The sequence below is a fragment of the Somniosus microcephalus genome, unplaced genomic scaffold, assembly GCF_052327205.1.
Source record: "Somniosus microcephalus isolate GS21.2 unplaced genomic scaffold, FLI_Smic_1.0 unresolved_chr8, whole genome shotgun sequence".
Taxonomy (NCBI): Eukaryota; Metazoa; Chordata; class Chondrichthyes; order Squaliformes; family Somniosidae; genus Somniosus; species Somniosus microcephalus.
Window position 1 is genome coordinate 20,773,696 of NW_028225186.1, and position 27,985 is coordinate 20,801,680.

Here is a 27,985-nt window from a genome sequence, read left to right on the forward strand (position 1 = left end):
GATGCACAGGCATTTTCGATTACACTGACATAAGTAATACAAAATATAATTAGATTTAAATTTGATTCCATGTCATTTAATCTAAAATAATTTCGCAGAGCCCCTCTTAAATTTTCCCCTCCTTTTACAGATTACACATGAATTGTTTCACTTCACAAGGGTGCAAAGAGCTGGAGAATCTGATCAATGCCAGGCCTAAGTTTCAAGTCTCATTATAATGGAGTGACCTCCGCTTCAAAGTAAGAAGCTCGCTGTGGATAAAACTGGCTTTTGCGGCCCGTGCTTGGAGCAGGACTGATTTAATTGGTGTTGGACACATTGTTACATCTCTGAAAGAAGAACCAGGCTGTTAATTCGCCGGAAGAATGGAATCTCTGAGAGTATCCCCCTATTGTGGCCTGTGTGCGGACCTGTTTTAAGTGTGGTGTGAAGGGTGGCTTTTTTACAGTATCAATCTGGGCGCTGCGGACTCAAAGAGACAAATAATCACTGTCTGGGCTCCACGGCGAAAAAGGTCCCCTTGGGAGTGGCAGCAGAGCCTCAGGAGCAGCAGCCGGGAAGAATTAGCCCGCCCAGGAGAGGCTCAATAAGGGGGAAGGAGCGTTATTCCTGGACGTACTCATTTTGTTCTGCCTTTCTGTTCTGAAACATAGAAACATAGAAGATAGGTGGAGGAGTAGGCAATTCGGCCCCTCGAGCCTGCTCCGTGAATCAATGAGATCATGGCTGATCATTCGAATTCAGTACCCTATTCCTGCTTTCTCTCCATATCCCTTGAACACTTTAGCCTTAAGAAATATATCTAACTCCTTCTTGAATATATTTAATCAATTGGCCTCTACTGCCTTCTGCGGTAGAGAATTCCACAGGTTCACCACTCTCTGGGTGATGAAATTCCTCCTCATTTCTGTCCTAAATGGCTTACCCCTTATCCTTAGACTGTGACCCGTGGTTCTGGAATCCCCGACCATCGGGAACATCCTTCGTGCATCTAGTCTGTCTAGTACTGTTAGAATGTTATTATTTTCAATTATATCCCCTCTCATTCTTCTAAACTCCAGCGAGTATAAGCCCAATCGACCCAATATCTCCTCATCCGTCATTCTTGCCATCCCAGGTAACAGCCAGGTGAATCTTCGCTGCACTCTTTCCATTGCAAGAAAATCATTTCACAGATAAGGCGAACAAAACCGCACACAATACTCAAGATGTGGACCCACCAAGGCCCTGTACAACTGCAGCAAGACTTCCTTGTTCCTTTACTCAATCTCTCTCTCTATGAAGGCCAACATAGCATTTGCCTTCTTAACAGCCTGCTGCACCTGCATGCTTACCTTTAGCGACTGGTGCACAAGGACACCCAGGTCTCGTTGCACTTCCCCTTCTCCCAATCTATTGCCATTCAGATAATAATCTGCCTTCCTGTTTTTGCCACCAAAGTGGATAACCTCGCATTTATCCACATTATACTGCATCTGCAATGCATCTGCCCAATCCAAATCATACTGGGTTTTCTCGGCATCATTACATGCTCGAGGGACTGGAATGGTCTCTACCGTTTCCTGTATGTCAGGCTCGAGTGGCTAAATGACTTTGCCTAGTCCTATAAAACACTTTTGAGGGACTGAATGTTGTACTCCAGATTCTATGGTAAGTTGGTCGAGAGGAGTGAATTTGCTTCCTCCATCTTCCGATGCAACAGTCTCGAGTAGCTGAATATCCTCCTCCTATTCCTATGCAAGGGACTCGAGGTTTTGAATGGCATCCTCCTGTTCCTATCAAAAGGCTGTTGCGTCAGAATGGCTCCCTCTTTATCCTATATATCAGGCTACAGGTTTGATTGGCCTCTTAGTGTTCGTATGTAACAGGCTCGAGGTGCTGAATGTCCTCCTTCTGTTCCAGTGTAACAGGATCAAGGGGCTGAATCGCCTCCTCCTGTTCCTGTGTAACAGGATCGAGGGCTGAATGGCCTCCTCCTGTTCCAGTGTAACAGGATCAATCTGATCAATGTCCCCTCGCCTGTTCTAATGCACCAGGCTTGAGGTGCCGTATGGCCTCTACATGTTCCTGTGTAACAGGCTTGAGGCGCTCTATGACCCACCCACCCCGTTTCTGTGAAACAGGCTCGAGCTGCTGAATGGCTTCCTCCTGCTCAACTATAATAGGCTCAAAGTGCTGAATGGCCTCTTCCTGTTCCTCTATAACAGGTTCGAAGAGTTGAATGTCCCCCTCATGTACCTCTGTTTAAATATCGAAGAGTCTGAATGGGCCTCTACTGTTCCTATGCTACAGGCTCGAAGGGCTGAAAAACCGCCTGGTTTACCTGTGTGAAAGCCTCGAGGGTTAGAAAGGCTGTCTTCTGATTCTTTATAACAGGGTCGAAGAGATGAATGGAATAGCCCTTTTCTAGCTTTACAGGCGTGAGGGGATGAATTGCCACCACCTTTTACAGTGCAACAGGCTCTATGGGAAGAATAGCTTTCACATGTTACTGTTTAACAGGTTCGATTGTCCGAATGGCCTCCTCCTATATCTGTGTAACAAGATTGAGGGGATGAATGGCATCCTCCTGCTCTTATGCACCAGGCTTGAGGTGCCGTATGGCCTCTACATGTTCCTGTGTAACAGGCTTGAGGCGCTCTATGACCCACCCACCCCGTTTCTGTGAAACAGGCTCGAGCTGTTTGGGTAATGGTGGTTGAATGGCCACCTCCTCTTGCTACGCAATAAGGTCGAGGAACTGATTGAGCTGCTTCACTTTGTGTGTATCAGACCCGAGAGACTGAAGGCCCTTTTGCTGTACCTATGAAATACGTTCGGGAGCTGAATAGCCTGCTCCTTTTCCTGGGGAATAGGCTCGAGGTGATGAAGAGCATTCTCCTCGTCCTGTGTAATAAGATCAAGATGCTGAATTGCGTCCACCTGTTCTTATGAAACGGGCTAAGAGTGGCTGAAAGGCGTCCTACAGTTCCTGTGTAACAGGCTCCAGGAGCTGAATGGCCTTCTCCTGTTCCTGTGTAACAGAGTCGAGAGGCTGAATGGCCTCCTCCTTTTCTTTGGCAACAGGCAGGAGTGGCGGAAAAGCCTCCTCCTGTTCATTGGCAACAGGCTCCAGGGTGTTAATGGCCGAATCATATTACTATGCAACTGGCTCGAGGGGCTGAATACCCTCCTCCTGTTCCTATGTAATACGCTCGTGTGCTAATTGGATTCATCCTGTTCCTGTGTAACAGGGTCGAAGGGCTGATTGAACTCTTCCTCTTTTTGTGTAACAGGATCGACGGTCTAATGACTTTCTGCTCTTCCTGTGTAACAGGGTAAAAGGGCTGATTGGTTCTCTCCTGCTCCTGTGCAACAAGATCGAGGGGCTGATTGGCCACCTTCTGTTCCTATGTAACAGATATGAGGGATTGAATGGCCTCCACATAATGCTGTGTGAAAGGGTCGACAGTTCTGGAAAGCCATCTGCTTTTCATGTGTTACAAGTGTAATAGGATGAATGGCCTCGAGGGGTTTGAATTGACTCCTCCTGCTCCCATGCACCAGGGTCGAGGGATTGAAAGGCGTCTTCCTGCTCCTACGTAAAAGGATCATGGGTCTGATTGGCCTCCTCCTTTTCCTGCATAACAGGCTCGAAGGGAAGAATGGCCTCTTCCTGCTCCTGCATAACAGGCTCCTGTGGCTGAATGGGCATCCTCCTATTCCTGTGTAGCAGACTCAAGAGGCTGAATGGCCTCCTCCTGTTCCTATGCAACAGGCTTAAGGGGCTGAATGTTCACCTGCTGTTTATGTGTAACAAGTTCGAGGGTTTGAATGACCTCTACATTTTCCTGTGTAACAGGCTCGATTGGCCTGAATGGTCTGCTGTTCATGTTTAACAAGCTTGATGGGATGAATGGCCTCCTCCTGTTCCTATGCAACAGGCTCGAGGGGCTGAAAGGCCTGCTTATCTTCCTGTGTAACAGGCTCAAGTCCTAAAATGCCTCCTCCTTTAGCTATGTGATAGGCTCGAGGGTGTGAGTGGCATCCTTTTGTTCTTACGTAAAAGGTTCAAGGGTGCTAAATGACTAACTTCTGTTCCTGTGTAATAGGCTCAAAAGGTATGAAAGGCCTTCTCCTGTTCCATTGTAACAACCACCTGTTCATATGTAAAAGGGTCATGGGTCTGATTGACTGGCTTCTGTTCATATTTCAAAGATTAGAGGGGTTGAATGGGCTCCACGTGTTCCTGGTAACAGGCTCGACGAGTTGAGTAGCCTCCTCCTGATCCTATACAACATGTTCATGTGGTTGACTGGCCTCCTCCTGTTCCTATGTAATAAGCTGTAGGCGTTGAATGGTCGCCTCTTGTAACTTCAGGGTCACTCTCCGCAGATACCTGCAGCTCCGGGCTCGGGCACTCTCTTAAGGATCACTCTCCACAGATAATCACTGACATGCTCAGGTTTCCTGCTTCTATCTGTTTTCTTTTCCGGTGTACAACTTTTGAGTTATCTGTTTTGTAATTAGGACAGTAAAGTACCCATCTTAAATCGGCTGCCTCAGGGAGTCAGTTTTCTACTTTGTGCTATGAACAACACTTACCTTGTGCATAATGTGTTGATCCAGACAGGGATCGAATGTCCAGGTTAAGGAGTGCGAATGATAGCTGACGGAAACACCGTTGCACCACACATGGATTATAGCGGGTGTGTCTGAGCGAGACCGGGGATTTGGGGAGTGGGGCTAGTGGAGCGAGATCTGGAAACCCAGGATTACACTCAGAAAAGCATAGACTGCAAAGGTCAGAGTACCGCCCATACTGACAGTATTTGAGGGAAACAGCGAGAGAGGCACAGAGAGCAGTGAAGTATCCCCATTCAAGGGCTGGAAACCGGGGAGAAATGGCAGCTGTGGAATCAGCACTGGCGTGAATGGAAGGGAATATAGAAATTGCACGGGGCGTGTGAGCACTTCTGATGGATCAGAAATGGAGAGTGAGCGATTCCAAGTTGTGAATGTGCACGGTGCACGTCAGCAGGTCTTTTTCTTTTGATTTATTCATTCACGAGAGTTGGGCGTCATTGGCAAGGCCAAAATCTGTCCCCAAAACTTACTTGCTTAATGCATCTTGTAGATGGTACACACTTCAATGACGTTGTGCCGGGAGTGGAGGTAGTGCATAAGTAATGTGGTGGATTGGTTGCCGATCAAATATGTTAGCAGGTCTGCAGTATACGTAAATGCGAATGAGCGCCCCTGGTGGCTTAATGTACACGGTGCGTGTCAGCAGTATTTTAGTGATTAACTTTTACTTCTTTTTATTTAATATCCTGCATTTGCTGCTCAGGATGCGGTCTCCTCTACATTGGGGACCAAACTTTGCTGATAAACTCGATTCCGTTCACAAGCATGACCCTGCGCTTCTGGTCGCCTGTCATTTTAATTCTCTCTGCCACTCCCACTCTGACCTCTCTGTCCTTGGCTTGCCACAATGTTCTATTGAATACAACTGAAGCTCGAGGAACAGCACCTCATCTTATGATTTGTGAATTTACTTCCTTTTGGTCTCAATGTTGATTTCAACAATTTCAGATGATAAACACTGCTCCCATTTTTTCAGACTGTAGTTGTTGGTAATGATTCTGTTATTGTCATTTACACCTCCTCTAGATCCTTTTTTTCTTTCCTCTCCATTCGCTGCCTCTGTCTTTGATTAAAAAACTGTTATATTTGTAACTTTTTCCCATGTTGATGAAAGGTCATCGACCAGAAATGGTAAAGTTGTTTCTCTCGCCACAGATGCTGCCTGACCTGCTGAGTATTTCCAGCATTTTCTGTATTTATTTTAGATTTCCAGCATCTACAATATTTTGCTTTCGTATTTACAGAAGTATCAGAAATTGCTATTGTGCGCCCCTGGAGGTTGTATGTGCACGGAGCATGTTAGCAGAACTGCAGTGAAAGTAATGGAGAGTATGTCCCCCCTGCTGGTGTAAGGTGCACGGTGCATGTTACTAGCTCTGCAGTATAAGTAACGGCGAGTGTGCGCCCACTGCTAGTCTGTCAGGAGCTGCTGAGTGTAACAGGGCCAGCACTGAATGCTGGAAGTTCTCTGACAGTCTCGGTCCCTCTATGAATGGTCCAGCTGGTGTGGGTGGGGGAGCATTGATTGACAGCTGAAAGCTGTTTCTAGCTCATTAAATGTAGAATTTTCCTTCCATAAGAAAATAAAAACATAATAAATAGGAGCAGGAGTAGGCCGTATGGCCCCTCGCGCCTGCTCCGCCATTCAATAAGATCATGGCTGATCTGAATCTAGTCTCACGTCCACTTCCCTGCCCTCTCCCCATAACCCCTAATTCCCTTATCTGCTAGGAAAATGTCTATCTCCATTTAAAATTTATTTAATGTTGCAGCTTCCACAGCTCTCTGGGGTAGCAAATTCCATAGATTTACTTCCCTCTGAGTGAATAAGTTTCCCCTCATCTCAGTTTTGAAAGGGCAGCCCCTTATTCTAAGATTATGCCCCCTAGTTCTAACCTCACCCATCAGTGGAAACATCCTCACCGCATCCACCCGATCAAGCCCCCTCACAATCTTATATGTTTCGATAAGATCGCCTCTCATTCTTCTGAACTCCAATGAGTAGAGTCCACCTCATCTCTGGAATCAATCGAGTGAACCTTCTCTGAACCGCCTCGAGAGCAAGTATATCTTTTCTTAAATATGGAAACCAAAACTGCATGCAGTATTCCAGATGTGGCCTCACCAATACCCTGTATAAATGCAGCAAGACTTCCCTGTTTTTATACTCCATCCCCCTTGCAATAAAAGCCAAGATTCCATTGGCCTTCCTGATCACCTGCTGCACCTGCATACTAACTTTTTGTGTTTCATGCACCAGGACCCCCAGATCCCTTTATACTGTAGCACTTTGCAGTTTCTTTCCATTGAGATAATAACTTGCTCTTTGATTTTTTCTGCCAAAGTGCATAACCTCACACTTTCCAACATTATATTTAATCTGACAAATCTCTGCCCACTCACTTAGCCTGTCTATGTCCTTTTGCAAGTTTTTTATGTCCTCCTCACTCACTGCTTTCCCTCCCATCTTTGTATCGTTGGTAAACTTGGATATGTTGCACTCGGCCCCTTCCTCCATATCATTAATATTGATTGTAAAGAGTTGGGGTCCCAGCACTGACCCATGCGGAACACCACTAGTTAGTGATTGCCTGCCCGAGAACGAACCATTTATCCCAACTCTTTCTTTTCTTTTAGATAGCCAAACTTCCACCCATGCCAGTATATTACCCCCAATGCCGTGATTTTTATCTTGATCAGTAATCTTTTGTGTGGATCCTTGTCAGATGCCTTTTGGATGTCCAAATACACAACATCCACTGGTTCCCCTTTATCCACCCTGTATGTTACATCCTCAAAGAATTCGAGCAAATTTGTCAAACATGACTTCCCCTTCGTAAAACCACGCTGACTCTGTCCTATTAAATTATGTTTTTATCCAAATGCTCTGTTACTGTTTCCTTACTAATTGACTCCAACATTTTGCCAACCACAAATGTTAGGCTAACTGGTCTATATTTTCAAGTTTTTTTCTACTTCCCTTCTGTTTTGATTGACAGCTGCAAACGACATCTTTGTCTCTGATTACATTAAGTGAATCATTCCTTGATCATTCCGTGCCTGCTTTAAAGGCGTTTGCTGTCAATTCCGGATCATTCTGAATCTGTTTGAAAAGGGTTTACTGTAATTCTCGATCAGTCTGTGTCTGCTTAAAATGGCTTTGCTCTCAGTCCCGGATCATCTTGTCTCTGTTGAACAGTGGTGTGTTGTGAGTCCCAGAAGACAGAAATAGAATAAATATTATCAGGAGTAGGCGTTACGCTGGGTGCACCCTGCTCCACCATTCAATAAGACCATGGCTGAACTTCTACATCAATGCCACTTTCCCGCCCTGTCCCCCTGTCCCGTGATTCCCTTAGTTCCCTAAAATCTATCGATGTCAATATTCAATATACGCATCGACTGAATATTCTCAGCCCTCTGCGGTAGAGAATTCTAACGATTCAAAACCCTCTGGGTCAAGAAATTTCTCCTCATCTCAGTTGTAAGTAGCCAACCCCTTATCCTGAAACTCTGCACCCTAGTTCTAGCCGCTCAAACCAGGGGAAAGAGCCGCGCTGCATCTACGCTGTCAAGCCGTTTAAGAATTTTACATGTTTCAATGAGATCAACTCTCTTTCTTCTCATCTCCAATAAAAATCTCAATCTTTCGTCATAGGACAGCCCTCATCCCAGTAATCAATCGAGTTGACCTTCATTACACACCCTCCAAGCCAACTTTATCCTTCCATCGGTAAGGTTAACAAAAATTGTACATAATACTCCAGGTGTGTTCTCAACAATGCCCTAAATAATTGCAGCACGACATCCTTACTCACATACTTCAACCACTTTTTCTAAAGGCTAAAATCCCATTTACATTCCTAATTGCTTGCTGTACCTGCACGTTAACATTCTGTGATTCATGTACATGGACACACAAATGCCTCTGATTCCGAAAATTCACTACTTTCTCACCTTTAAGAAACATATTCTGTATTTCCATTCTTCCTGAAAAAGTTGATAGTTTCACACTTCCCCACATTATACTCCATCTGACAACTTGTTGCCCACTCACTTAAATTGTCTATATCCCTTTGCCTCCTCCTCACAGCATACTTGCCCATTTAGCTTCATACCATCAGCAAATTTAATTGTATTACACTTGGCCCCTCATCTAAGTCATTGATATGGATTGTAAATGGCTGTGGGTCAAGCACTGATCTTTCAGCACTCCACCAGTTACAACCTGCCATTCCAAAAATCACCCATTTGTTCCTGCTCTCTGCTTCCTCTCCGTTATCCCATCCTCAATCCAAGCTAATACATTACCCCAATCCAATGAGCTCTAATATTGTGTAAAAACCTATTTTGTGACACCTTATTGAAAAGCTTCTGAAAACCCAAATATACTGCATCCACTGATTGCCCCTTGTCTACCCTGCTAGTTACACGCTCCAACAATTCAGATATTTTTGTAAAACACGATTTCACTTTCATGAAACCTTGTTGGCTCCACCTAATTTTTTCTGATTTTCAAAGTGCCCTCCTTCCACGTCCTTAATAATGGATTCCAGCATTTTCCCTACTAATGATTTCAGGCTAACTAGCCTAATGTTCTATTTATTCTCTCTCCCTCCTTTCTTGAACAGCGGGGTAACATGTGTTACCTTCCAATCCACGGGGACCGTTCTCGAATCTAGGGCATTCTGTAAGATCAAAACCTATGCAGCCACCTTTTTTAAACCCAAAGGATTTAGGCCTTCAGGTCCTGGGCATTTGTCAGCTTTTTGTCCCATTAATTTATCCAGTACTTTTTCTTTAATAATATTATTTGCTTTAAGTTCCTCGCTCTAATTAGACCCTTGGTTCCACATAACATGAGATATGTTCTTTGTGTCTTCTACTGTGATGACAGCTACAAAATATTTGATCAACGTCTCTGCCATTCCCTTATTCCACATTATTAATTGTCCTGTCTCTGCCTCTAAGGGACCCACCTTTAATTTCGCTAATCTCTTCCTTTTAGCATACTTAAAGCTGTTACAATCTGTTTTTAAATTTCTTGCTAATTTTATCGCATTCTATTTTCTCCCTTTATCAATCACTTGGTCATCATTTCCAGATTTTCAAAACATTCCCAATCCTCAGGCTTACTACTATTTTTCGAGCACTGTAAACCTTTTCTTTTAATCTAATAGTATCGCTAACTTTTCTAGTTAGCCATGCTTGTACCACTTTTCCAGTGTCGTTTTTATTCCTCAAGGGAATGTATATTCGTTGAGAGTTCTGAATTATTTCTTTAAATAATTGCCATTGCTTATCTACCCTTATATATTGTAACTAATTTCACAGTCTGCCTTAGGCAACAGGCCCCATGTAACACCATAATTCGCTTTTTTAAATTTAAGCCCCTAGTTTCTGTCTTAACAGCATCATTCTCAAACTTAATATGAAAGTCTATCACATTATGACCAATCTTCCCCAGAAGATCCTTTACGATATGATTACTAATTAACCCTGTCTTATTGCACATAGAAGATCTAAATTAACCTATTCCCTAGTTCTTTCATCGAAATATTGTTTAGAAAAATGTCTCGAATTAAATGAACCCGTCCGCTATGACAAATAAGTCAATTTTGTTTGTCCAGTCTACATGAAGAGTAATGTCTCGTATGATTATTGCCTTGCCCTTGCTACATGCACCTCTAATTTCCTGATGTAAAATCTGTCCAACATCATGATTACTGTTAGGGGGGGCTTTAAACAACTCCCACCACTGCTTTCTACCATTCTGGGATTTTCTCACTACTGCCTTTATCTCACCCTTTCTTAGCTGGCTACCCGCCTCCTTTTCCATTTTGCCTATTGTTTCTAAAAGTCAAGTACTCTAGAATATTTTTCTCCCAACCTTGGTTAACCTGAAATCACGTTTCAGTAATGGCTACTGGATGAAAGCCATTTATTTCTATTTCTATCTTCTGTTGTGAAATGACTGTTTCGTGTGACTTTAATTTGAACGTATTTATTATTATATCCTAATGCGGCCTTAGGCAGTAATGCCCTATTACAGCTTTTAAACACACTGTCCCTTCCTGACAGAATCTGCTTGATTTTACCCCTATCGTTACTCTGATCTACAACCTTGACATTTCCCTTTGGATTATAAACGTGCTCTCTTCATCCATATTAGGGATTGTTCTCCTTAGAACAGGGAACGTTAAGAGGTGTGCAAAATCATGAAGCTTTTGATCGAGTAAATGAGCAGAAACTGTTTCCAGTGGCAGAAGTGTTGGTAACCAGAGGACACAGATTTAAGGTGATTGGCAAATGAACCAGAGGTGCCATGCAGAAATAAATTTTAAGCAGTGAGATATTATGATCTGGAATGGGAGGTGGAAGCAGATTCAATAATAACTGTCCAAAGGGAATTGTATAAACACTTGAAGGGAAAATGTACATGGCTATGGGGTACCTTCCGAAATCTCCTGACAGATGCCCACAATTTATGTCAGAATTGTGGACAGCAGTCGAGCAAGGGGTGCCAAGCTGCACTGCACCACTGCATACCATCCGCAAGAGTGTGGCCTGTGCAAGCGGTTCCATCAGTCGCTCAAGGCGTCACTACGGGCCAGCTTGCGTGGTTCCAACTGGGTGGACAGACTCCCCTGGGTGTTACTACGCCTTCGAACAGCCCTCAAGGATGATCTCCAGTCTTCATCGGCCGACTTAGTCTACGACCAGCCGCTTCGGGTACCAGGTGACTTTATCCCTTCACACACGGAATCGTGGTCTGCGGCTCAGCAGCTCCTCCAGCATCAGGAGGTGGCCCAGAATTTCCTGCACATTCCAACCTCGAATCACAACCGGCAGAGGCCTCACATCCCGGCAGAGCTAATGAGCTCTGAGTATGTTTTTATTCGGCAGGACGCTCATAGAGGCCTGTTAAAACCACCTTATGCTGGACCGTTTCGTGTCATCTCATCGGGTGAAAATTTTTTCACGTGGACGTCGGTGGCAAACCAGTTACCATCTCTATCGACCGACTTAAACTGGCCCATCTCGATCAGTCATTGCTGCTCCACCGCCTCGCTGTGGTTGACCTCCATTGACCGCCGGACCAGCTCGGCACCAGCCCGCCAGTGAACCGCTTGCATCGGTTTTCACATCGCCGACACTAGCACCTGTTGTTTCTTCTAAGCCTGTCGTGCCGCTCCAGACGAAGCCAAGAACCGACTCGTCCTTCAATGCTCCATTCCCGCTGCCTGAGTTTCGCTGTCTCTCGACCAGGCTTAACAAGCCTCCTGTTCATTTGACACTGTCTGTTAAAGAGCATTCTGGGGGGGCACCTGTGTCACAGCCACTAAGAGACTCAGAACATTTGAGAATAACCTCTTTAACTGCATTGTATTGCAGCCACGTACTGCACCTTTAAACTGTTTGTTAACTATACTGTATGTACCTTCCTATACTCTGCGTGATGACGTCATGACGCCGATCACGTGACCGCCAGTGGTGCGAAGAACGCGATGACGTCATGAAGTCGATTTCCAGATCCTTCCAGCAGTCTTCGAGTGCCTCGCAGCCTGCACAGACCTGTATACATCTTCTCCTGCAGTTTACTAGTTAACTTTGTTGTTATTAAACTTTGTTGTTTTGATTTACTGAGTCGAACTGCAATTATTCAGATAGGAACTACCGTTCCTACAATAGTATATTTTCCCCGTCTTAATTAATCCATTTGTCCTCCTTTGCTGAATCCTAAGCTGCTCCCGATCCTCAGGTTTACTGCTTTTTCTGGCCAATTTATATGTTTGCTCCTTGGAGCTTATGCTCTCCCTAATTTCCCTTGTTAGCCACGGTTAAGCAACCTGTCCTATTTTATTTTTATGCCGAACAGGGAAGAACAAATTCTGTAGTTCATCGATGTGATCTTTAAATGTTTGCCATTGCCTATCCACTGTCAACCCTTTAAGTAACATTCCCGAATCCATCCTAGCCAACTCGCACCTCACCCCATCGTAGTTTCCTTGATTAAAATTCAGGATCCTAGTATCTGAGTCAACTACTTCACTCTCCATCTTAATGAAGAATTCTATCATATTGGGCCAGAAATTCGGGTCTCCACGGGTGAGTACATACGGGGTACTCACCCATAGGCCCAACAGAAGTACCGGTTTTGTGCATGCACTGAGCATGCGTGGGAAACCAGAACTTCCATTCCCTTAGAGGAAGGGGTTCAGAGGTCGAAAGCGTATGCTGGAGAGGCATCGCTTGCGCATGGAACTTAAGAATTTTTTCCAGATTTCTCCGGGAGGGTAAGTCTCTAGGAGTTACACATGTAAAAAACTGGTGCAAGGGCTGCTTTTAACAAGGTAAGTGGTGGAATAATTAAAATTAAATCAATTTTTCCACAGATTTATTAATTTTTAAATACATCAAAGAAAGATTAATTTATTTTTAGCCCCGTTAGAAAATGTAATTATTTTTTTTTTAATTTAAATTATTGTTTTAAATAGTTATTTTATATAATTTACAGTTATTTTTAAAAAGTGATTTTTTAAAAATTATTTGAAATTTCAGTATTGTTTTGATGCTTATAGTATTTTTAGTTTTGACAGCACTTCCTTTCAATTTTATGAATGGGCATTTCACTGCTACCATAAGCTCTCCATGGCCCACGTGATCCCAGTGGACGCATCGAACTAACTGCACCCCTGGGATACGCAAGCACTGCGTGCCGGCAGCTGGAGGAGGCCCAGGATTGGAATCACATGCGGGCCCACAGCTCAATGGCCAGTGTGCTACGTAATTGCTGGTCGGAGGTTTGCACCCACGGGAAGCCCCGACCCGAATTTCTGGTCCAATATTATGTTTGCTGTTCTCCAAGGGACCTCGCACAACAAGATTGCTAAGTAATTCTTTCTCATTACTTAATACCCAGTCTAAGATGGCCTGATCTCTAGTTGGTTCCTTGACATATTGTTCATTGAAACCATCCCATATACTCTATGGGTTCCTCCTCCACACTATTGTTACTAATTTGTTAGATCAAACTATATGCAGATTAAAGCCACCCATGATATCTACAGTGCCCTCATTGCACGCCTCTCTAATTTCTTGTTTTATGCCATTGCCAACATCACCACTATTGTTTGGGGGTCTGTATACAACACCCCTTAACGTTTTCCACCCCATGGTATTTCTCAGCTCTGCCCATACAGATTCCACATCATCCAAGCTAATATGCTTCCTTTCTATTGTGTTAAACTCCTCTTTAACCATCAATGATACCCCACCTACTTTTCCGTTCTGCCTGCCCTTCCTGAATATTGAATACCCCTAGATTTTGAGTTCCCAACGTTGGTCACTTTGGAGCCTTGTCTCCGTAAACACAATCATATCATATCATTTTACATCTATTTGCACAGCAAATTCATCCACCTTATTGTGAATGCACCTCGTATTAAGACACAAAGCCTTCGGGCTTGTTTTTTAACACTCTAATTACTTTTAGAATTATTTTTAACTGTGGCCCAACTTGATTTACTCCCTTGATTTATTTGCCTTCTCCGATTGCTTTTCCCCTTCCTAACTTTTATTTCTATCCTTGTTTCCCGCTTCTCTGTCTCCCTGCACAGGTTCCCAACACCCTACCATTTTAGTTTAAACCCTCCCCAAAAGCATTAGCAAACACTCCCCCTAGGACATCGGTCCCGGTCCTGCCCAGGTGCAAACCATCCAGTTTATACTATTCCCAGAACCGGATCCAACGTTGCAGGAATTAGAATCCCTCCCCCATGCACCATTCCTCTAGTCACGTATTCATCTGAAATGTCTTTCTATTTCTACTCTGACTAGCACGCGGCACTGGTAGCAATCCTAAGATTACTACCTTTGAGGTCCTTTTTTAAATTTACCTCCTAATGACCTATATTCAACTTTTAGAACCTCGTCCCGGTTTTTACCTATATCGTTGGTACCTATATGCACCACGACAACTGGCTGTTCACTCTCCCCTTCCAGAAGTCCCTGCAGCAGCTCCGAAACATCCTTGACCCTTGCACCAGTGAGGCAGCATACCATCCTGGAGTCTAGTTTGTTGCCGCAGAAATGCCTATCTTTTACCATTACAATAGAATCCCCACCACAATAGCTCTCCCGCTCTTTTTCCTCCCTTCCTGTGCAGCAGAACCACCCACAGTGCCATGAACTTGGCTGCTGCTGCCTTCCCCAGATAAGCCATCCCCCCCACAATATCCAAAGTGCAATATCTGTTTGAGAGGGGGATGACCACAGGGGACTCATGCACCACCTGCCTGCGCCTACTACTCTGCCTGACGCTCAACCATTCCTTTCCTGCCTGTGCAACCTTACCAGCGATGTGTCCAAATCACAACAGGTGCTATGCATGACGTCCTCAGCTTCGTGGATTGCCAGTGTATATCCATTCTCAGGTCCAGCGCCGCAATGCGGTCTGCCAGTAGCTGCATCTAGATACACTTCCCGCACACATGGTTGTGTCCCTGATTTCCCACAAAGCACAGGAGGAGCATGTCACGGGTCGGAGCTGTGCTGCCATGAATTACCCTTTAATTAACTTAAATTAAATTACATCAAATGAAAGATAAATAATTACACGACAATTAAATGATATTAATTACTCAAGAGCCATTGTTTACAAGCACTCCCCGCTACACAACAGAGACCTGAGAAACTATATACCACCAAAATGAGACCTTCTATATATTATAACCTATTAAATTTAACTGTCAAACTATAGAGTAGTATCAATTTGAACCTGGCCGTACTCACAGAATCAGCTGCTTCATCTTGCCCCCGTCACTTTTTGAATCGTGACATGGCTCGGGAATGCCGGCACCGGTGTGTGACATTGATAAGCCTCATAAATAACCCAAGAAACTGATTATAAATACTCAACGGCTGCTCCCGACACTGGGCATTCTCCACTGACACGAGATGTGATCATGCCCCTCCTGTCCCAATATTATCCCTACAATTAAACTAGATGTGACCGTGTTCCTCCTGTCCCAGTGTTATCCCTAAACTTACACCAGATGAAACCGTGCTGCTCCTGTCGAAGTGTTATCCCTACAATTACACTAGATATGACCATGCCCCTCCTGTCCCTGTGTTAACCCTACACTGACACTAGATGAGACCGTGCCCCTCCTTTCCCAGTGCTACCACTAAACTTACACCAGATGAAACCGTGCCGCTCCTGTCGAAGTGTTATCCCTACAATTACACTAGATGTGACCGTGACCATCCTGACCCAGTGTTACTGCTACACTGACACTTGATGTGACCGTGTCCCTCCTGTCCCAGTGTTATCCCAACATTTACACTAGATGTCACCGTGCCCCTCCTGTCAGAGTGGTAGTCCTACACTGACACTAGATGTGAACATCTCCCCCATCTCAGTGAGTGGTGAACCTGTATAATTCTCTACCACAGAAGCCAGTAGAGGCCAATATATTAAATATATTCAAGAAGGAGTTGGATATATTTCTTAAGGCTAAAGGCATCAAGGGGCATGGAGAGAAAGCAGGGACAGGGTACTGAATTTGGCTGATCAGCCATGATCTCATTGAATGGTGGAGAAATCTCAAGGGGCCGACTGGCCTTTTACTGCTCCTATCTTCTATGTTTCTTTGTTTCTATGTTACACTGACACTAGATGTGACCGTGCCCCTCCTGTCCGAGTGTTGCACCTACACTAACATGATATTGGTCCGTGCCCCTCCAGTCCCAGCATTACCTGTACTCTGACATTAGATCTGAGCGCGCCCCTCCTGTCCGAGTGTTACACCTACACTAACACGATATTGGTCCGTGCCCCTCCAGTCCCAGCATTACCTGTACACTGACACTAGATGTGACCGTGCTCCTCCTGTCCGAGTGTTACACCTACACTAACATGATATTTGTCCGTGCCCCTCCAGTCCCAGCATTACCTGTACACTGACACTAGATGTGACCGCACCCCTCCTGTCTGAGTGTTACACCTACACTAACACGATATTGGTCCGTGCCCCTCCAGTCCCAGCATTACCTGTACACTGACACTAGATGTGACCGCACCCCTCCTGTCCGAGTGTTACACCTACACTAACATGATATTCGTCCGTGCCCCTCCAGTCGCAGCATTACCTGTACACTGACACTAGATGTGACTGTGCCCCTTCTATCCCAGATTGAACACGACACTGAAATTGGATGTACCTTGTCCCTCCTGTCCCAGTGTTAACCCTGCACTGACATTGGATGAACCGCATTCCTCCTATCCCAGTACTAACCCTACACTGACCCTAGATTTGACCGTGCTCCACCAGTCCCAGTGTTGCTCCTAAACTGACATTACATGTGACCGTGACCCGCCTGTCCCATTGTCAGCCCTACACTAGCACTAGGAGAAACTGTGCCCCACCAGTCCCAATGTTACCCCTACACTGACAGTAGATGTGACCGTGTTGGTCCACTCCCAGTGTTACCCCCACATTTACATTAAATGTGACCGTGTCTCTCCTGTGGCAGTTACCCCTAGCATGACACTAGATGTGTCCGTGTCACTTCTGCCCTAGCATTACCCCTATACTGGCACTGAATGTGACCTTGCCACTCCTGTCCCTGTTTTACGCCTACGCTGACAATAGATGTGACCGTTTTCCTCCTGTCCCAGTGCTACAGCTACACTGACACTAGGTGTGGCCAGACCACACCTGTCCCAGAGTTACGCCTACACTGACACTAGGTTTGACAACGCCCCCCTGTCCCAGTGTTACACCTATACTGACAGTAGGTGTAAACGTGCCCCTCCTGTCCCAGTGTTACAGCTACAATGACACTGGATGTGTCCGTGTCCCTCCGGCCCCAACGTTAACTGTATATTGACACTATATGTGACCGAGCCCCTCCAGTCCCATTGTTACCCCTACATTGACACTATACGTGACGGTGCCCCTCCTGTCCCAGTGTTACACCTACACTGACATTAGATGTGACCCTGAACCTCCTGTCCCAGTGTTCGCCCTACACTTACACTAGATATGACCGTGTTACACCTGTCCCAGTGTTATCCCTAGACTGACACTAGATGTAAACGTGTCCCACCTTTCCCAGTGTTATCCCCTAACTGACACTAGGTCTGACCGTACCGCTCCTGTTCCAGTGTTACCCCTTCACTGACACTAGATATGACTGTGTCCCACCTGCCCCACTGATACCCCTACACTGCAACTAGATGTGACCATGTCCCTCCTGTCCCAGTGTTCGGCCTTCACTGGCACTAGATGTGACCGTGACCCGCCTGTTCCAGTGTTACCCCTACACTGACACTTTTTGAAACCGCACCCCTCCTGTCCCACTGCTTCCCCTAAACTGACACTAGATATGACAGTGTCCCTCCTGCCCAGTGCTACCCCACACTGCAACTAGATGTGAGCATGCCCCTCCTGTCCCAGTGTTACCCGAGCACTGACACTATATGTGGCCGCATCACTTGTGCCCCAGTGTTACCGCTACACTGACACTAGATGTGACCGGACCACTCCTGTCCCAGTGTTACACCTACATTGACACTAGATTTGACAACGCTCCTCTGTCCCAGTGTTAACCTACACTGAAAGTAGATGTAACCGTGCCCCTCCTGTCCCAGTGTTACACCTACAATTACACTGGATGTGTCCGTGTCCCTCCTGCCCCAATATTAACCCTATATTGACACTATATGTGACCGTGCCCTTCCAGTCCCCTTGTTACACCTACACTAACACTATATGTGACGATGCCCCTCCTATTCCAGTGTACACTGCAATTTCATTAGATGTGCCCATGTCCCTCCTGTCCCAGTGTTACACCTACACTGACACTAGATGTGACCGTGAACCTCCTGTCCGAGTGTTACCCCTAAACTGACACTAGATGTGTCCATGCCTCTCAGGTCACAGTGTTACCCCTAAACTGACACTAGATGTGACCTGGCATCTCCTGTCCCAGTTTTACTGACTTGGAAACATAGAAACATAGCAGATAGGAGCAGGAGTAGGCCATTCGGCCCTTCGAGCCTGCTCCGCCATTCAATGAGATCATGGCTGATCATCCAATTCAGTACCCTGTCCCTGCCTTCTCCGCATATCCATTGATCCCTTTAGCCTTCAGAAATATATCCAACTCTTCCTTGAATAGATTTAATGAACTGGCCTCCACCGCCCTCTGTGGCAGGGAATTCCATAGGTTCACCACTCTCTGGGTGAAGAAATTCCTCTTCATTTCGTTCCTAAATGGCTTACCCCTTATCCTTAAACTATGATCTCTGGTTCTGGACTCCAGGCCATCAGTAGTTGTGACCGTGCCCCTCCTTTCCCAGTGTAAATGGCAAGCTGACACTAGATGTGACCGTGACCATCCCGTCCCAGTGTTAGTCTTTCATTGAAACTAGATATGACCGTGATCCTCATGACCAATGTTATCACTACACTGACACTAGATGTGACCCTGCCCCTCCTGTCCCAGTGTTACACCTAAACTTATACAAGGGGGTGACTAGGGGGGTGGATGAGGGAAATGCTGTGGATGTGGTTTACATGGACTTCAGTAAAGCTTTTGACAAAGTCCCGCATAGGAGACTGGTCAAGAAGGTAAGAGCCCATGGGATCCAGGGTGCCTTGGCGCGTTGGATCCTAAACTGGCTCAGTGGCAGGAGGCAGAGGGTGATGGTCGAAGGTTGCTTTTGTGACTGGAAGCCTGTGTCCAGTGGGGTACCTCAGGGATCGGTGCTGGGTCCCTTGTTGTTTGTGATCTACATAAATGATTTGGATGAGAATGTAAAAGGTATGATCAGCAAGTTCGCAGATGACACGAAAATTGGTGGGGTGGTAAATTGCGAGGAGGAAAGCCTCAGGCTACAGGACGATATAAACGGGTTGGTCAGATGGGCGGAAAAGTGGCAAATGGAATTTAACCCTGAAAAGTGCGAGGTGATGCAATTTGGACGGACAAATAAGGCAAGGGAATACACAATGAGTGGTAGGACCCTAGGAAGTACAGAGGGTCAGAGGGACCTTGGTGTACATGTACATAGATCCCTGAAGGCAGCGGAACAGGTAGATAAGGTGGTTAAAAAGGCATATGGGATACTTGCCTTCATTAGCCGTGGCATAGAATATAAGAGCAGGGAGGTTATGATGGAGCTGTACAAAACGCTGGTGAGGCCACAGCTGGAGTACTGTGTGCAGTTCTGGTCGCCTCACTATAGGAAGGATGTGATTGCTTTGGAGAGGGTGCAGAGAAGATTCACCAGGATGTTACCTGGGATGGAGCGCCTCAGCTATGAAGAAAGACTAAACAGGCTGGGGTTGTTTTCCTTGGAGCCAAGAAGGCTGAGGGGGGACCTGATTGAGGTGTACAAAATGATGAGGGGCATAGATAGGGTAGACAAAGAGGAACTTTTCCCCTTAGTAGGGGGGTCAATAACAAGGGGGCATAGATTCAGGGTAAGGGGCAGGAGATTTAGAGGGGATTTGAGGAGGAACTTTTTCACCCAGAGGGTGGTTGGAATGTGGAACTCAATGCCTAAAAGGGTGGTAGAGGCAGGAACCCTCACAACATTCAAGAAGCATTTGGATGAGCACTTGAAATGCCATTGCATACAAGGCTATGGACCAAATGCTGGAAAATGGGATTAGACTGGACAGGGATGGATGGGCGGCGCAGACACGATGGGCCGAAGGGCCTCTTTCTGTGCTGTAAAGCTCTATGACTCTATGACTCTATGAAGATGTGACCGTGTCCCTTCTTTCCCAGTGTTAACACTACACTGACAGTAGATGTGAACGTGTTCCTCCTGTCTCAGTGTTACCCGTTGAAATAAAGAATAGATTTGCCTTCCAAAGCTAGGCTTTATTAACTTTAAAATCTGCAGCACATCTTTCCACATCCAGTCCCAACCAAAGCTGGAAAAGAACTGAATTTAAGGTGGCCACCACACATCATGTGACATCAACTACCAATGAGATTACAACATATATCCCAAGGCAGTTAACAAACAACCAATCACAATACTTTTACTAAACAAGGAATAATCACCACATTCACCCCTCCTTTTAAAATATACTCCAACCTAAATAACCTTTACAATTTATAATTAATTATTTACTACTAAAACTATGCACAACAAGAGTAAAACTGTTTACATGACACAATACTAAGTGAACAACAACAAATAATAACATTGCACATAAGTATTAAGTATCTCTCAACTAAAACAATATAATATAATATTTCAACAATTTTAAAACATTACTATCAATTTAAAAGTCCATTTTCAATCGGTCGGCCGGATATCTTGTTCGTGTCGACCTTCTTACCCTTGGTGAAATTCCTTGCCCTCCCACACCAGAAGGCATAGGAGTATCTTCAGCAGGAAGGCTATTCATATCCCGATTTTCAACGGTTTCCGGATTAGAAATCCCATCAGAAGGTAAACTGGGACGGTCATAAACATCCATCAAGGGCTGACTAATAGAGGTATAATTATCTGCAATCGGATTGGAGACATTCGTAGTATCTGTAACAGCATCCACATTATCTAAATCATGACTATTGTTAATATCCTCAGAAGAGGGCTGGCCACCACAAGGAGCCAAGTCTTTAATTGAAACGGTACTTTCTTTCACACCTTGGAATCGAATATGAGCATATTGGGACTTTGCCTCCAACAGCTCCACCTCCTCCACTAAAGGATCATATTTTGACAATCTAACATGGCGTCGAAGCAGCACAGGTCCCTGCATAGTAACCCATGAAGGTACCGAATATCCCGTAGTAGATCTCCGCGGATAGTTAAAGAGCCTTTCATGGGGGGTCACATTAGTAGCCGTTGAAAGCAATGATCTAATGGAATGCAGGGTATCAGGCAGTACCATTTCCCACTGTGTATTCTTAAGGTTCCGGGATGTCAAAGCCAACATAACTGCCTTCCAGATCACCCCATTGTATCGTTCGCACTGTCCATTACCCTGGTTCTACTAGTTCTACTAGTAGAAATTCCCCGACTCTGAAGGTATTCCTTCAACTGGGAAGACATAAAAGAACTTCCCTGATCCGAATGGATATACGCAGGCATCCCAAAAATGACAAAAAGTTGAGTCAGACATTTGATAACTGTAGCAGCTGATACATCTGCACAAGGAAAAGCAAAAGGGAACCTTGAAAACTCATCCACAACAGTAAAAATATATCTGTTTTGAGTAGTTGAAGGAAGAGGCCCCTTATAATCGATGCTCAAACGTTCAAAAAGAGAAGTAGCCTTTATAAGATGAGCTCGTTGAGGCTTAAAGAAATTCGGTTTACACCGAGCACAGATAGAACATGATGAAGTCATCCGCTTGACGTCTTCAACTGAAAAGGGCAAATTCTTACTGCGTACGATGTGTATCATCCTTGTAACCCCAGGATGGCATAAGGCATTGTGAAGATTAATAAGCGTATCTCCGTGAATCACAGAACAATAAGCCCTCGACAGTGCATCAGCAGCAACATTATCCTTCCCCGGACGATAAACTATGTCAAAATGGTAACATGCCAACTCAATCCTCCATCTCATTATTTTATCATTTTTGATCTTTCCAAAATGTTTAACATCAAACATAAAGGACACAGATTTTTGATCAGTTACCAACGTGAAATGTCGCCCCGATAAATAATGTCTCCATTTACGCAATGCTTCTACTATTGCGTATGCCTCTTTCTCTATTGAAGATTGTCTTTTTTCACTATTGTTCAAAGTACGTGAGAAAAAGGCCACAGGTCTTCCATTTTGGTTCAGCGTAGCCCCAATTGCAAAATCAGAAGCATCCGTCTCGACCACAAAAGGAACCTGCTCATCAATAGAATGCACAACCGCTCCTAAAATATCCTTTTTAAAATTCTCAAAACATGTCCTGGCCTCCCATGATAGAGGATATGTCGTAACCCGAATAAGAGGCCGGATCTTCCGTGAAAAATTTGCAATCCAATTAGAATAATAAGAAAACAGTCCAACAACTCGTTGCAAAGCCTTAGAATTAGTAGGACAAGGTAAATCAATCAATGGTCGCAGACGTTCTGGATCTGGTTTAATCTTGTTTCCCGAGATAATATACCCCAATAGATTTACCTCAGTAGTCGAAAAGATACATTTCTCTTTATTAAAAGTTAAACCAACTTTTTCCGCAGCTTGAAGGAATCTTTTAAAATTAGAATCATGCTCCACCCTTGATTTGCCACACACTGTGATGTCATCTAAGTATGAAAAGGTGTCAGAGAGGAAAACAAGCAACACCATTAGTAACACCAAATGGTATTCGGCAAAACTGATACAGCTTTCCACCAGCCTCAAAGGCCGTATATGGTTGATCCTTCTTAACAATAGGAATCTGATGATAAGCACTCTTTAAGTCAATAGTGCTAAAAACCTTATACTGAGATACTTTATTGATAAGCTCATCAATCTAAGGCAAAGGGTACGCATCTAATTGAGTATACCTATTAATAGTTTGGGAATAGTCTATCACCATTCGTTTCTTGTGTCTCTCATTAGTCGTGACAACTACCTGTGCTCGCCAAGGCGAACAACTAGGTTCAATGATTCCTTCCAATAAGAGACGTTGAACTTAGAATTAATAAATTCTCTATCCTGACTACTATATCTTCTTGACTTGGTAGCAATTGGCTTACAATCCGGCATCAAATTGGAAAAAAGTGATAATGGAGAAATGGATCACGTTGGTAACCGATCAAAAATCTGTGTCCTTTATGTTTGATGTTAAACATTTCAGAAAGATCAAAAATGATAAAATAATGAGGTGGAGGATTGAGTTGGCATGTTACCATTTTGATATAGTTTATCGTCCGGGGAAGGATAATGTTGCTGCTGATGCACTGTCGAGGGCTTATTGTTCTGTGATTCACGGAGATACGCTTATTAACCTTCACAATGCTTTATGTCATCCTGGGGTTACGAGGATGATACACTTCGTACGCAGTAAGAATTTGCCCTTTTCAGTTGAAGACGTCAAGCGGATGACTTCATCATGTTCTATCTGTGCTCGGTGTAAACCGAATTTCTTTAAGCCTCAACGAGCTCATCTTATAAAGGCTACTTCTCCTTTTGAACGTTTGAGCGTTGATTTTAAGGGGCCTCTTCCTTCAACGACTCAAAGTCGATACATATTTACTGTTGTGGATGAGTTTTCAAGGTTTCCTTTTGCTTTTCCTTGCGCAGATGTATCAGCTGCTACAGTTATCAAATGTCTGACTCAACTTTTTGTCATCTTTGGGATGCCAGTGTATATCCATTCGGATCAAGGAAGTTCTTTTATGTCTTCCCAGTTGAAGGAATACCTTCAGAGTCGGGGAATTTCTACTAGTAGGACTACCCCGTATAACCCCCAGGGTAATGGACAGTGCGAACGATACAATGGGCTGATCTGGAAGGCAGTTATGCTGGCTTTGACATCCCGGAATCTTAAGAATACACAGTGGGAAATGGTACTGCCTGATGCCCTGCATTCCATTAGATCATTGCTTTCAACGGCTACTAATGTGACCCCCCATGAAAGACTCTTTAATTACCCACGGAGATCTACTATGGGATATTCGGTACCTTCATGGCTTACTATGCAGGGACCTGTGTTGCTTCGACGCCATGTTAGATTGTCAAAATATGATCCTTTAGTGGAGGAGGTGGAGCTGTTGGAGGCAAATTCCCAATATGTTCATATTCGATTCCAAGAAGGGAAAGAAAGTAATGTTTCAATTAAAGACTTGGCTGCTTGTCGTGGCCAGCCCTCTGCCGAGGATACTAATAATAGTCATGATTCAGATAATGTGGATGTTGTTATAGATACTACGAATGTTTCTAATCTTATTGCAGATAATTATACTTCTATTAGTCAGCCTTTGAGGGATGTTCATGACCATCCTAGTTTACTTCCTGATGGGATTTCCAATCCGGAAACCATTGATAATCGGGATATGGATAGCCTGTCTGCAGAAGATACTTCGGTGCCTCCGGGTGTGGGAGGGCAAGGAATTTCACCAAGGTTAAGAAGGTCGACACGAACAAGATATCAGGTCGACCGATTGAAAATGGACTTTTAAATTGATAGTAATGTTTTAAAGTTGTTGAAATATTATATTTGTATTTTAGTTGTAAATAAATTAATTATAAATTGTAAAGGTTATTTAGGTTGGAGCATGTTTTAAAAGGAGGGGTGAATGTGGTGATTATTTCCTATGTTTAATAAGAAGTATTGTGATTGGTGAATGGGGTGGTTGTTCTCTGTATTAGTAACAAGTATTGTAATTGGTTGTTTGTTTCTACCTTCAGATATATGTTGTAAACTCATTGGTAGTGGATGTCAGGTGATTTGTGGTGGCCATCTTAAATTCAGTTCTCTCTAGTCATTGTTGGAGACTGGTATTGAAAGATGTGCTACTGGGTTTTTTAAGTTAATAAAGCCTAGATTAGAAAGGCAAATCTATTCTTTATTTCACACTTACACTAGATATGACCGGGTTACACCTGTCCCAGTGTTAGCCCTACACTGCCACTAGATGTAAACTTGTCCCACCTGTCCCAGTGTTATCCCTTAACTGACACTAGAGGTGGCCATGCCGCTCCAGTCCCAGTGTTACACCTACAATGACACTGGATGTGTCCGTGTCCCTCCTGCCCCAATATTAACCGTATATTGGCACTATATGTGATTGTGCCACTCCAGTCCCATTGTTAACCCTACACGGACACTATACGTGATGGTGCCCCTTCTATGCCAGTGTACACTGCAATTACATTAGACGTGACCGTGTCACTCCTGTCCCAGTGTTACACCTACACTGAAACTTGATGTGGCCGTGAACCTCCTGTCCGAGTGTTACTCCTACACTGACACGAGATGTGAACGTGAACCTCCTGCCCCAGTGTTACCCCTACATTTATACTAGATATGACCGTGTTGCACCTGTCCCAGTGTTAGTCATACACTGCCACTAGATGTAAACGTGTCCCACCTGTCCCAGTGTTATCTCTGAACTGACACTAGATGTGACCGTGCCCCTCCTGTTCCAGTGTTACCCCTAGACCGACAGTAGATATGACTGTGTCCCCCCTGCCCCAGTGATACCCCTACGCTGCAGCTAGATGTGACCGTGTCCCTCCTGTCCCAGTTTTAGGCCTTCACTGACACTATATGAGACCGCGTCCCTCCTGACCCAGTGTTTCCTCTAAACTGACAATTGATATGACAGTGTCCCACCTGCTCAGTTTTACCCCTGCACTGTAATTAGATGTGCGCATGCCCCACCTGTTTCAGTGTTACCCCTGCACTGACAGTATATGTGACCATGCACCTCCTTTCCCAGTGTAAACGGCATGCTGACACTAGATGTGTCCATGAACATCCTGTCCCAGTGTTAGCCATTCATTGAAACTAGATATGTCCGTGATCCTCATGACCAATGTTACCACTACACTGAGAGTAGATGTGACCGTGCCTCTCCTGTCCCAGTGTTACCACTAAACTGACAATAGATATGACCATGTCCCTCCTGTCGCAGTGTTAACACAAAACTGATACAAGCAGTGACCGTGTTGCTCCTGTCCCAGTGTTACCCATACACTGACACTAGATATGACCATGTCGCTCCTGTCGCAGTGTTATCCCAACACTGAAACTAACGGTAACCATGTTGCTCCTGTCCGAGTGTTACCCATACAGTGACACAAAATGTGACCGTATCCTTCCTCTCCCTGTTGACACTAGCTATGACCGTGTCCCACCTGGCCCAGTGTTGCCCCTCCACAGCCAATGGATTTGTCTGTGCCCCTCCAGTCCCATTGTTACCCCTACACTGACACTATATGTGACGGTGACCCTTCTATGCCAGTGTACACTGCAATTACATTAGATGTGCCCGTGTCCCTCCTGTCCCAGTGTTACACCTACACTTACATTAGTTGTGCCCGTAAACCTCCTGTCCCAGTGTTAGCCCTACACTTATACTAGATATGACTGTGTTACATCTGTCCCAGTGTTACACCTACACTGACACTAGATGTGGCTGTGAACCTCCTGTCCTAGTGTTACCAATACACTGACGTTACATGTGACCGTGCTCCTCCTGTCCCAGTGCTAAACCTCCATTTAAATTCAATGTGACCGTGGCCCTCCTGTCCCAGTGTTAACGCTACACTGACACTAGATGGGACAGTGCCCGTCCTGTCGCAGTGTTACCCCTAAGCTGGCACCAGATGTGACCTTGACCCTCCTGTCCCAGTGTTACCTCTACACTGTCATAGGTGACACCGTTCCACACCTGTCCCAGTGTTACAACTATACTGACATTAGCTATGACATTGTCCCTCCTTTCCTAGTGTTGCGCGAAAACTGACACTAGATATGACCATGACCCTCCTGTCCCAGTGTTACCCTTACACTGGCACTAGATGTGACAGTGCCCGTCCAGTACCAGTGTTACCCCTACACCTGCGCAAGTTGAAACCGTGCACCTCCTGTCCCAGTGTTACACCTACAATGCCAATAGATGTGACCGTGCCCCTCCTGTCTGAGTGTTACGCCTACACAGACACTAGATGTGACCGTGCATCTCCTGTCCCTGTGTTACACATAGAATGACACTAGATGTGACCGTGCCCCTCCTGTCTGAGTGTTACGCCTACACCGACACTAGATGTGACCGTGCCCCTCCTTCCCCAGTGTTACCGCTAAACAGACACTAGATGTGACCGTGCCTCTCCTGTCCCAGTGTTATCCATAGAATGACACTAGATGTGACTGTGCATCTCCTGTCCCAGTGTTACCGCTAAACTGACACTCGATGTGACTGTGCATCTCCTGTCCCAGTGTTATCCATAGAATGACACTAGATGTGACCGTGGCTCTCCTGCCCCAGAGCGAGCCCTTAACTTACATTAGCTTTGAACGTAACCCTCCGGTCCTAGTCTTACACCTACACTACACTAGATGTGACAGTGTACCTCCTGTCCCAGTGTTATGCCTACACTGACATTAGATGTGACCGGGCCCCTCCTGTCTCATTGTTACCCCTACACTGACATTAGATGTGACAGTGTACCTCCTGTCCCAGTGTTATACCTACACTGACATTAGATGTGACCGGGCCCCTCCTGTCTGATTGTTACCCCTACACTGACATTAGGTGTGACCGGGCCCCTCCTGTCTGATTGTTACCCCTACACTGACACTAGATGTGACAGTGTACCTCCTGTCCCAGTTTTACGCCTACACTGACATTAGATGTGACCGGGCCCCTCCTGTCTCATTGTTACCCCTAC

The 27,985-nt window shown here is 45.0% G+C and overlaps 1 protein-coding gene across 1 annotated transcript in view; it reads left to right on the forward strand.

Annotated features, from left to right (window-relative positions):
- LOC147085663 (NACHT, LRR and PYD domains-containing protein 3-like) overlaps nucleotides 1-12,265 on the forward strand; it is a 94,993-nt gene extending 82,728 nt beyond the window's left edge. The window contains exon 12 of the mRNA XM_085979153.1: nucleotides 131-12,265. Coding sequence (XP_085835279.1) covers nucleotides 131-218 — 88 coding nt within the window. The 3' untranslated portion in view covers nucleotides 219-12,265. The remainder of the gene's footprint in view (nucleotides 1-130) is intronic.
- Nucleotides 12,266-27,985: the final 15,720 nt, after the last annotated feature.